Source organism: Squalius cephalus (assembly GCF_949319135.1).
Source record: "Squalius cephalus genome assembly, chromosome: 3".
In the NCBI taxonomy this organism is placed as follows: domain Eukaryota; kingdom Metazoa; phylum Chordata; class Actinopteri; order Cypriniformes; family Leuciscidae; genus Squalius; species Squalius cephalus.
This window is the reverse complement of record NC_137124.1, coordinates 45,384,548-45,396,835: the sequence shown is the minus strand read 5'-3', so window position 1 is coordinate 45,396,835 and position 12,288 is coordinate 45,384,548. Positions and strand designations below refer to the sequence as shown.

The 12,288-nt window shown below is 40.0% G+C and overlaps 1 protein-coding gene across 1 annotated transcript; it reads right to left on the bottom strand.

Annotated features, from left to right (window-relative positions):
- Nucleotides 1-5,063: 5,063 nt before the first annotated feature.
- On the bottom strand, nt 5,064-11,339 carry LOC307155264 (putative inhibitor of apoptosis; the record flags this gene model as incomplete). The annotated part of the gene is given in 5 exon segments (XM_079865826.1): nt 5,064-5,161; nt 6,623-7,673; nt 7,676-7,694; nt 7,696-8,206; nt 11,216-11,339. Coding segments are annotated over 5 exon segments (1,803 nt in total).
- Nucleotides 11,340-12,288: the final 949 nt, after the last annotated feature.

The following is a 12,288-nucleotide window of genomic DNA, read 5'->3' as shown; positions in this document are numbered from 1 at the left end:
GTTTCTACGATCGATACATATCCCCTTTTAAGCCAGCGCATGAACGCGCAGTTATCTCAGATAACTCAATCCAGCGATACTAATCATAAACAACAGGTGAGTTCGAAGAACCCAATTAGCCGGATCATGATTAGCACGATGATATCATCTTGGATGTGTCATTTGATCTCGGATGTAATAAGCAACGTACGAAGAACGAGCCCCAGGGGCCTCATGTACAAAGACTTGCGTTGAATTCATACTAAAACATTGCGTACGGACAAAGCTGTAAATGTGCGTACGCACAAAAAAACCCAGATGTATGAATCTCTGCGTACGAAGGATACCACGCATATTCTCTTTGTACATACCAGTTAACGTAAAATTGAGCGCACATGCACGAGCACAACGCCCCACCCAGTCTCCTCCCTTAATTAAATAAATTTAAATATGGTAATGAGTCCACTTTGGCAAAATAAAGCAGTAAGAAAATGGTGACAAGAAACGAAACTTTACAGAAAGTGAATTGGAGGTGCTACTATCGGAGGTAGAAACGAAAAAAAAATGTTTTATTTGGAGGTTTGTCCTCCAGAATTAATAACAAAATGAAAAAAATATGAGTGGGAGAGTTTGGCTGATGTCGTCAATGCGGTGGGATCTGAAAGTCACACTGTAGAGTAGACTGAGTACAGTTGAGAAACTTTTTTGCGTTTTGATTTTTCATACAAAAATAGACACTGAAAAGTTGAGACACCAATTTATAATGATGTGAAGGTAACTAACCATTCATTGAAAATATTAAAAAATAAAGACAAATAAAGAAAATAACAATTGGGCAACATTTTTGTTTATTCATCCATTTATAGGCTACTCATTCATTTTATTTAAATTAGCACTGGTTAAAATGTATAAAGCAGGAACAAGATATGTAGCAATATTTATTAATAATACACAGTTTAAATATCACAAATATCACATTTTATTTTCATTTGTGTCCTATGCTGGCTATTACGGCGTTTAAACTGTTATCATAACACTGAACAACTAAACAGTGTGTTTCCTAATATAACTCTATCGGGGGTACAGTTGGTACAGTGTGTCTCAACTGTCCCCCGCTGGCCACCTCGCACATTTCTCTAGATTTTGCATTTACGTTGCATGACACAATAGCCTACCATGAAATATGCCAGTTTTTAGGGCACAGAATAACGTTTGTGGTGATACCAGTTACGTTTAACAGTCACATAAAGATAATAAGCTATTCATTGTGGAGAGTGCATGGTGAAGTGAACGTCATATCTTAGAAAAAATAAAATAAAATCCCGATATCTTCGGATCGGAGATGCGTCCGTTGTTCAAATTTCCCACGACCAAAGAGGACACTAATACGCACGTGCACAGCAAAAATCACAACTTGGCTTGCTGCGAACGCAAGTTATTTAAGGTGTCTCAACTGTACACATGTCTCAACTGTACACCGTCTACCCTAAATTACCTTTAAAAGAAATGGTCTGATATAAAGGTGGACATTAAACCAAAGCTGTCATTGCCATAGACTAAGGGTTGTATCAGTTTGCATATGCTTTTACATGTTCTTACTTAATTGCAAAATTTATAGAAGAATATTCCCATAAGGCTCGTGTGACAATATATGACAATTATTTTATAAATAGCAAATTAATAGTAATGCTTCCCACGGTTGGTGGTGCGATAGACTTGTAGAACAATTCGTTGTGTAATGTTTGCAACTTCACTTTATTGCCTGTAAGAGTCGCCAACGGACAAAAACAATGAGAAATGTACGTACGCCAGACATGAAATTGGCGTGGAGGAACGCACATTCTCGCGTTAATTTCACTGTTAGTACATCCGACCGTGAGCGTGAAAGCTGGCGTACGCAAAGTTTTTGTGCGTACGCAAGATTGATACATGAGGTCCCTGATCCACTGCTGATGTGGCAGACACCTTCAATATGTCTCAGCGTCAAGTACAGAGGATAAAAAAAAAACATTTGAAGACACTGGAGATGTTTTTGACAAGCCCAGGTCAGGCAGACCCCGCAAGACAACTGCTCGAGAGGACCGTTTGTTGGCTCGAAAATCCAAGGCCAGCCCATTTTCCACTGCAGCAGAGCTCCACAAGACCTGGTCACCTGAAGTCTCTGTGTCAACCATAACAGTTTGTCGGATTCTGTCTCGAAATGGCCTCCATGGTCGAATCAGTGCCCAGAAGCCAGCACTAAACAAAAGACAATTGAAAAACCGTGTGGCATTTGCCAAGGCCCACAGCCTGCTAAAAGGATGGACGCTGGAAAAGTGGCAGAAGGTGGATTTTTCAGATGAATCTTCTGTTGAATTACACCACAGTCGCCGCAAATATTGCAGGAGACCTACTCTGCCCTACAAAGGCAAAAGACCTTAAGTTGCTAGAGTGTGGAACTGAGAAAAATTACTTTAAAGATTTTTAGTTGTCCCGCCAAATTAATTATAGGTAGGACACTGGAAATCTGGCAAATAGATGTTTTAGTAATAAAAATTATTTACATAAAAAAATCTTGAGCTCAATCTTGACTTTTGACCACTATTTTAAAGTTACTGTGCTCTGCCTTTGTATTGTCAGCGAAAAGTGAGAAGTCATGCCAAGGCAAAAGGCAGTAACTTCCACATTATCAATATTTGGTTGCTGATCACCATTAACAAAATCATTATAGAAACACCTGTATAAAATCTAGTGATCATGGCATTTATTTTGTATGATTTACAATTATTTATAGCCATCTACTTATTGCTATCATGTGCTTTGGTTGCATTCTGATGGCATTATTAATACATTTGACTTGACAACCTTAGTCCAGCGTTGGCTCAACCGTGTTCAGGGCGGGGCTGAGGGCGGCGGCGAAGTTTTGGGCACTCTGCCAGCTAGATGCATGAGTGTTTCAACCAGGTCCAGTACCTGAACTGAGTGAGGCGGGGCTTTAATTCTTGGTTGTATTCATCTGATACGGCAATGTGTAATGTTTTTCTGTCAACTCTGCATAATCCTTCGCGATCGATATCGCACATTTGTCGATGGAGCGCGGGTTCAGACCATACTAAATGTTCTGACCGCATTTGTGCAGAACAAAGCTCTGAGGACATCGGCAGATAACCGTACAATCTGGTAGGTAGCATTATTTGATAGAACACCGGCACAGTAACTTCATATTGATGCGCGGCTAAACAAAGGCAGAGTACCGTAACTCAATTTGAGCGTTCCAAAACAAAGCCAAAGAGCGGTAACTGATGTTACGGTGTTCTGCCTTGGTTTCTCATGGGCTTTTGGAAGTTACTGTTAAGACAACTCATTATTTTCTTGAAAAAACAACGGAATTGATTCAAGATACTTATCCACATGATAAAGGAGGGCTTGAATGTGCCAAAAATATAAATAACTCATTTTTGACCAAAAACGAAGTTACGGTCTTTTGCCTTTGCACGGCAGTACTGGAGCCCACATGGATCCGAGATTCACCCAGAAAACAGTGAAGTTTGGTGGCGGAAAAATCATGGTCTGGGGTTACATCCAGTATGGGGGTGTGCGAGAGATCTGCAGGGTGGAAGGCAACATCAATAGTCTAAAATACCAAGAAATCTTAGCTACCTCTTATATTCCCAACCATAAAAGAGGCCAAATTCTGCAGCAGGATGGTGCTCCATCGCATACTTCCATCTACACATCAAAGTTCCTCAAGGCGAAGAAGATCAAGATGCTCCAGGATTGGCCAGCCCAGTCACCAGACATGAACATCATTGAGCATATGTGGGGTAGGATGAAAGAGGAAGCATGGAAGACGAAACCAAAGAATATTGATGAACTCTGGGAGGCATGCAAGACTGCTTTCTTTGCTATTCCTGATGACTTCATCAATAAATTGTATGAATCCTTGCCAAACCGCATGGATGCAGTCCTTCAAGCTCATGGAAGTCATACAAGATAATTAAATTTGGATCTCACAGCACCACTACTTAATTTGCTGATATATTTTTGTATTTGCAGTAAATTTGTTCAATTTCTGTATAGGCGACAAAACTTTTGTCTTGCCAAAATTTGACCTTTATGATAAAAATTTTTTCTGTGAAACTAATTTCAGTGCATTAAACATCATTTGGGAGGTTTTTAGCTTTTCATATGAGCTATTTCTAACACCAATTGATTAATTAAAAGTCTAAAAGCAGGTGTTTCTACAAAATAGATAAGCGACAAGACTTTTGTCAGGGACTGTATTATTATACCGTCCTAGTTTTAAATAGCGCTAAAATGTATATTTTATATTTTAACCTTTTATGCGGATATAGAATGCCGCACAAGGTTCTCTGACATATCTTATCGTGTAGAACATCTATGTAGATCTAGCTATGTTTTAAAAATACCGCGAAACAAAGACAAGGACGCATCTTTCTATAAGCGAATCTCAAAATCTGTGCATACAACAAAACACATGTATGTGTACGATGATTTATCAGAAAATGTCTTTTGTTTGAAGAAAAACTTAAATCAGCTGGTGCTTGATAACTATTGAAGTTATTAAACACGGTAATGATGCGTTTAATGCGATATTGATATCACGTTTTAATTTTAACTCAATGCGCTTAAGGCAGGTGTCACCAACCCTGCTCCTGGAGGGCTACTGTCCTGCAGACTTTAGGTCCAACCCTGTTCCAACACACCTGCCTGTAATTATCAAGCAACCCTGAACAGCTTGATTAGCTGGTCCAGGTGTGTTTGATTGGGGTTGGAGCTGAAATCTGCAGGACTGTAGCCCTCCAGGAGCAGGGTTGGTGACACCTGGCTTAAGGTCTATGAACTTTTAACATCTTCATAGTCGGTCAAATTAACTTAAAGCATGCGCAAAATGAAATACATCCTAACTACTTTCTAAATGTTTGTTACAGAACTTATGGTGAACAATTCACCCATGTTTAATCAGATTTTGTCACTGGATTGAGTGAAAATAATAAACTTCTCCTTTGTTTTTATTCATCAAGTTAAATGTAAATGTGCAAATCCAAAAACTGTTTGTTACTTGGATGATGAATATCTTCACTTTATGATAGGAAGTTACGGACAGCGCCTTTGACCAAGCCTCTACATATGGGGCACTTGCGCAGAGAAGGCGCACATTCTTTGCATACAACTAGTAGGGCTGTGACGGTGGCAGTTTTTTACCACCGCGGTAGTAATGGACCCAAATACCGGCAGTGTTGCGGTTGTTTTGAAATAAATAAAACAAAAACAAAGAAACAACACACTAAAGCCTGGAAAGCATTGAAATAAATATCAGTAAATACTGGTAACTTACATAATATAATAAAGTTGAATCTATTTTAAAAAAAAAAGAACTTTCGTTTAATATTTCCACACAAAGGCGCGTGATAGGCTACAGTCTATACCGTTCTGCTCTTTGAGAGCGATGTGGGACACGAGCAGGAAAGAGACCATCGATCTCTTTTCTGATATCTTCATGTTTTCGACTTGTAAAAGATAAGAAGAGCGAATTTTATCTTCTACAAGGGCAAGGCATAGGCTGTTTGCGCGCTGCCAGAGAAAGCCAAACTAAAATCACCCGCGCGTGTGAAACGCGCTTTACAAAATGAACTTGACGCGTCTTACCAATTATCATATGTCTAACAAGCACAAACTGTGTTAAAAAGAATTTGACTTACAAGTAAAAATGCAGGCTATCTGTCCTACAGCGTTTTTTCTACTTTAACACAGTAAAACTAAAAGCGAACAAAGGAAGAAACGTTTATAACGCGTCTTTGGGTGAGACGCGAGTGAAGATATGGGAAAAGAAAAAAGAGATTCCATGCAAAAATATGAGTCACGATTTTTGAATATTCGATTAGTTGATTTAATTATAGAATATCTAATGTTCTAATGTCTGTTGTGCGATCATTCTCTAAAATAAAATCTCCATGTTCTGGTGCTGATGGGGTGGTGACGCGTTCATGTAACCAGAGGGTGACGCTGCCAATAACGCACATAACAGCTGTCACAAAAGTAATGATTATGAACGTGTCAAATATAGCAAGGAGACATTTGAATTGTTTATTAATAAAGTGTATTTTTGTGTGTGTGTGTGTGTGTGTGTGTGTGTGTGTGTGTGTCAGTGTCGGGCTGCAAAGATGAAGTTGACGATGCTCACTCTTCGCAGTGAACGCGCCTAGAGAGAAATGCACACTTCATACGGAATACATAAGCATATGCTAGTCAGTTTATTTTCGTTTTGAATTGTTTTGTTTAAAAGTAGATAATTCAAGCTTTCTATAAGGAATAACTAATGGAATATATCGGGTGACCAGATCGCAAACCAGAATTCAAAGCTGACAAAGCTTAAGTTTATGGGCTCACGTAGGCTACAACTCTCTCATTCGTCATGAATTCAAACTTTTCCATGGCTGTGATATAACATTTAATTGCTAACCTATTATTTCTTTTGTAAACAAAGCTTTGTGTGTCATAATACTAATGTAAAACAGCATTCATATAAAAAATTTTTTTTTAGGCGAACCACCGCCGGTACTACTCAGCCACCGCGGTGGCGCTTTACAACCGCGGTGGTGCGGTTGTCAAGTTTGCGGCACAGCCCTAACAACTAGGTGACCACAGGGGATGAAGACAATGTTCACGTCCTTATCCATGCAAACTTTGCATGTGCGCTCCTCTTGAAGTCTTCTTAACTGTTCCTCCATAGGCAAGTCTGAAAGATCTTGACTCGGTGATGCAGCTTCATTTGTCTGAGCCATCAGTTCTCTCAGCAGGCAGACATCATTCTTCTTGATCCAGTTGCGGAAGACCTCTGCTGCTGCATTTCCTTTCGACAGGACTAACTCAATGAGCTGCCCTGTCTGCTGCTTGACTGTAGTGCAGTTACGAATAATGTAATTGTCTTTCTGTGAGATGACGTTCTCCTCTAGAAGATGGTTCATTAAGCTCTGCACACTTTTTAGGTGCTGTGACATGGCAAGATGATGTTTCTTAAGAAAAGTAAAACCATCTGATGCCATTTCCTCAGTAAGAAGCTCTCGCTCCTCCTCCTCTCTCTTCTCATCTTCTGCACTTAGTAAATCAGACATCAACTCTTGAACGGTTTTGTAATTTTCTCCACTTGCGAGAATTTTGCTCTGAACGGTTTGCTCCACCAGACCACGCTCAAATCCCATCTCTAAAGCAGACTTCACCACAGGATTGTTCATCATCACTGCATCTTCTGAACGGTCTTGTCCAGGACCCAGGTGTACAACAGGTGGATCAACAAATTCTCTTGAGTTGCTGTCTCCATTAGTCAATAGCTGTTCAAATAGTCTTGGAAATCTTGCTTGAATCTGATGAACAAACTCTTGGCCCTTTTCTTGCAACAGGTATTCACATCTTGGAAACCACTTAGCATGTTCTACCCATGGATCATCACCAGACTCCCAACATCTGAGTCCACCATCACAACAAAAGCACTTCATGTCATCATTACGACCAACATAGTAAAAACCAGCCTTAACCAATTGGTCTAGTCGAACAGTTATTCTTGAGGGCCAGTTGACAAATGTGAGCAACCTTTCTTCACACTGTTGCATTGCCGAGTTAGATACATTCGAAAGGCCGCCACCAGATAAAGGTACATTATCTGCACGATCACCTCGAACGAAGCGGCAGTTGGTTGGTAATGCCTCTGGTGCTCTGCTGCTAAGCTGGCCTCCACAACTGAAGCAAGCCACTCTGTCGCCCTGGCCAAGGTTGTACAAACCACTTTTGGCAAGCTCGGCTGGAGTTACTGTAGCAAGAGTCCAATTCTGAAAGGTGTCAAGGCGTTCCTGTTCCCGACGCATGCCAGGATTGTGACAAGCCGAAGGTCGCTGGTGATACATATCCTCAACAACACGGCATTCAGCAACCTGGCCCTCTCCAGTCCCATTTCCTCCGTGGAGTTGAGGATATGTATCACCAGTGACCTTCGGCTCGACCTTCGGCTCCTCCATTTGGCCTGAAATGGATGCCGTGGTGGTCGATGTTACGGGTGTCGCAGGGGCGGAAAGCTGTAGGATGGCTACGTTGCGAAGCGGGGAAAAGGCAGAGTGAGAGGACGACAGGAGGTTTGCGGTGGCGGGTAAACTCTGGATGAAGACATAAAAATGTGACCACAGGGCGTGTCCACTCAAGCCCTTGTCTCTGCTGGACATCCCATGACTAGTGTCTAGTCATCCATGACAGAACACATAATCTTATTAAAAAATTTAATGAACTCCTGAACAGATAGAAGGTCGACGTAGGGTGTATGTGCTTCTATGATGCAGGAACCGATGCTAAGAACAAAATCGAATTTTGTTCAACACCACAAAATGTCCTTTCTTCTGTTCTGTACACAGTGAGCAAATTAGTTGTATCATTTGAAAAATCACCACAAAATTTCAGGTATTCACATCTTAGAAATGGTTGCCACTTCGGGAATACAGTAATTAAAATGCAGAAAACAAATATTGAAATATTAAAAAATATTTAATCTTTTAAATCTTGTATTATTATTATTATTATTATTATTATTATTATGTATACTATTATAATACTATTTTTTATGAGCTCAGACATTTTTTAACCAGAATTTTTTATTTCAACATTATACTTTCATACATTGAAGTAGTGAAGAAAATGATAGACCGCCATTACGTACATAAAGTAAAACAATAACGACATTTACAGATGGTCTAACCAGAATAGAAAATCTCTGCAGGCTATCATGTTTTGCTCTAGGGCAGCGGTTTTCCAAAGAGCCACAGGGGAGGCGCGACACGCAAAGAAAAAATAACTGTATGCAGCTCTATTGATATCGGTAATTGTGTGTGCGACGCGAGTATTAGCTTTAAAATGCGTTGTTTCCTTGTCCCAAGTCAACAGAAGTCAGCATTAAGGGAGGATACGGAGCCTGGGAAGTCACCTGTGTGAGTAAAAAATCCGTGAAAACGATCCGTGGCGACGGTTTTGCAATCCGTCCGCTCAGTTCATAAACAGTACTCACGAATTCTCAAACTGTTCCCTCGGTTTAATAAACCGTACCCACGAGTTTCTAATCCGCACTCTCAGACTTGTTAACCGTGCCTTCAGTTTTTGCAATCTGTACCCACAAATTCATACCATGCCCACGCTTTCACAATCCGTTCCCACGTAGTATTGCGTGACGAGTTCATAATGCGGTGAATTCCCGCTCTCATTTACTTCACAATCACATATAGAGAGACGCGCGTCACGATCTGTGCACTGCCGCGTCTCGCGCTCGTCATGCCGCCAGATTCAGTATCAGTGCACCTTATGAACCATGGCGTTAAATTGAACTGCATTTCTGCGTGACTACAGCTCGTTAATAAACTACAGCTCGTTTTTTTTATTGATCCATTTCATACAATCCGTCTTCATTTGGCAAGTCCACTTGCGCAAAAACGTTTTTCATGTTCAACTGTTTTTGTGTGTATGGATGATGCTGATAAAACAGCTTCGCCGAGACTACAAAGAGACATGCATTTGTGTGTGTGTGTTTGTTTGTGTGTTTGTTTCTTTTGTAAAAGTTTATATAACTAAAAAAAAGTTTATAACATCCCTATTTAATGCACAATTTTCCTTACAAATTATATTATCAGCATTACAATGTGAGTAAATGTAGCCGTGTAAAATGTAAGGGATGATGCCACCCTTATAGAACAATGTGCATTTACATTTAAATTGTAACATATTTAATAGCATGGAATTACAGTGTAATTAGTGTTAGCTCACTATCTTAGCCTTTTTCAGTGCATTAGGTGAGGTAATCTGATAATATTAGTGTTTCTCATTTATCAAAACACTAAAACTGGTACCGTTTTGGAGAGGAATTGGGTATTTTTTAATCTCTCTATTTAACCCATCTCATGGTGTGTGATGCTGAACTATCATATGAGTTTCTAAAGGTTTTTGAATTCTTTGCACAGTTATGAATATTGATATTTTATGTGCAATAATAGCATGCTCAGCCTCAGTGGCCTTTCACCTAATTTTAAATGCTTTTTTTTCAAATAATATGATTTAAATGGTGATGAGTGTCCTGATTTGATGCATTTTAAAAAGATGGATGATATATATTCTTCAATATTTCTGACAAAGAACAAAATATAATGTGAATTACAGTAAGTGCAATCTTTTGTAATTTATAAATTGTAGTGCACAGTGTTTATAAGGGGGTAGAATCCGCAGCTCACTACTCACTACTCATGAGTACTTTTAAATAAGCTACTTTTTTACTCTTACTCAAGTAGTTTTTTGGACAAGTACTTTTTACTCTTCTCACACTACATTTTTTGGAATGTAATGGTACTTTTACTTGAGTGTGTTTTTTCAGTACTCTTTCCACCACTGCTGATTTTGTTCGAGATGTGCATCATCTTCAAATGTGCGCTTAAAGCCCAGACACACCGTGCCGATTTCAGCCATCAGGCGTCGTCGGTAGCTTTGGCGCCGATTGCACCTATTAAGCATGTTTTGTTGACTTGTGGTTAGGCCTACTGATGTTCAGTGATTTTAAAAGTAGCCTCAATTAGGCCTACATGAAGTTGGAAATGATTTGCTGTTGCAAAGAATCGTTTATGAATGCACTTTTAAGAAAGTTGTGGAAATAAAATAATATTTACATTTTATCAGTTGTTATTGAAACTCATCATTGCCTGGAACACAGAAAAGATGGCATTTATTGCAGAGGCGTGTGTGGGTTAGGGCAGGCGGACGGGATTTTGGGGAGGGGGGGCTCGGCTGTCCTTACCTACTCTAAGGGGAGGCTCACATTCACCCAATTTGAAAACCCCTGCTCTAGGGTATAGTTGACCAGAGTTTCAACTATTTCACCAACGTCAGTTTTTGCATTTTTTTGACACCAGTGACACACAGAGATCCGTTACAAAAGTACATATACAGAGAATTTTGTCAATTTCGAATTCGTCGCTACATGCACGCAACACATCCAGAACTTTTCTGAGGATTACGCCGTTCGGCTCTTTGCCGTTAAAAAACATGGGCGTTACATCAGGCCATGGCTTTATCAAGCCTCTTACGACATCCATTTCATTTTTGAGATTTGTCACACGTTTGGTATCTTGCGCACAATCGTTTTTCATATCACACGCAGCATCGATGATCCTGTGCATCAAGCCAACCATCTGGCCTCTAAAATGATCTTTAAACATACAGTCCAGCGTAGCTCTTAAACGACACTCTTTGCCCGTGGTGCACTCACACGCCGGATGATACTTGTGCCCCGCATCGCCAGAACTCAACGGGGAGTCGCTCTCCATCAGGTTTTGCGTCGCCATTTTTTCAACTTTTCGAATACTATTCGATGATGAAAGATGCTGTTAGTTTCAGCGTTAATGCACGGAAGTTTGTGTTTTGGGGTCAAAAGCGTGACTCGTAGAAGCGTAGTTTGCGTCAGGTTCAGGCAAACAGGAATGTTGAACCGGGCTTTGATCAATGAGATGTTGCAGTAGCACAGCAGTCCGCGGCTAGTAGAGCTAGTGTAGAGCTAGAGCGTGCGATGTCCTGAAATATCTATCAGGACAGCGACTGGGGTCCGCCCCCTCACCCCACTGTTGTGTAGAATGTACGGGGGTTGTCATCAGGAAAGCTTCACATCTCCACGCTGCTGTTTTGGCGCGCATTATGGAAGTTTGAATAGTTCGAGTCATACACACAAGTGCAGCGATGGAGTGTGTGAACACGAGCAGTGTGAGAGGATTCCTGAGATCTTACGACGATCTGACTGAGAAGTTTCGCTGTTTAATACAGAAGAAACTCATCAAGAAGTACTTGAGCAGGTGATATTATGCACTTACAATTTATGTGTGGATTAAAGAATAGACAGTAGTAGAATAGACAAAATAGGCATTTAATGAAGACATATTTTATATTTTTATATCAATGTAGAATGTATTTCTGAGCACCAGACGCTCTCTCTCACTAGCATATGGACACACAATCCCATGCATGCCAAACTATCTAAAATGGTGCCTTCGAAGGGCATTTTTAATCATTATCAACATATTTTTGCTAAAAAATAACTATAAAGAGTTCCAAATGACACTTATTTTTGAGCCCCACAGTTTTAAGCGCTCCAAAGTTCTAACTAGAGCAGGGGGCAAAGTTAAAAAGGAACTTTGTCTAGCCTTAATTTACTGAAGGCTATGGATGTTAGGTAAATGTTTATTAAATTAATTCACAATATGTACACATTCATTATTAATCTTATGCCTAATATGATGAAAA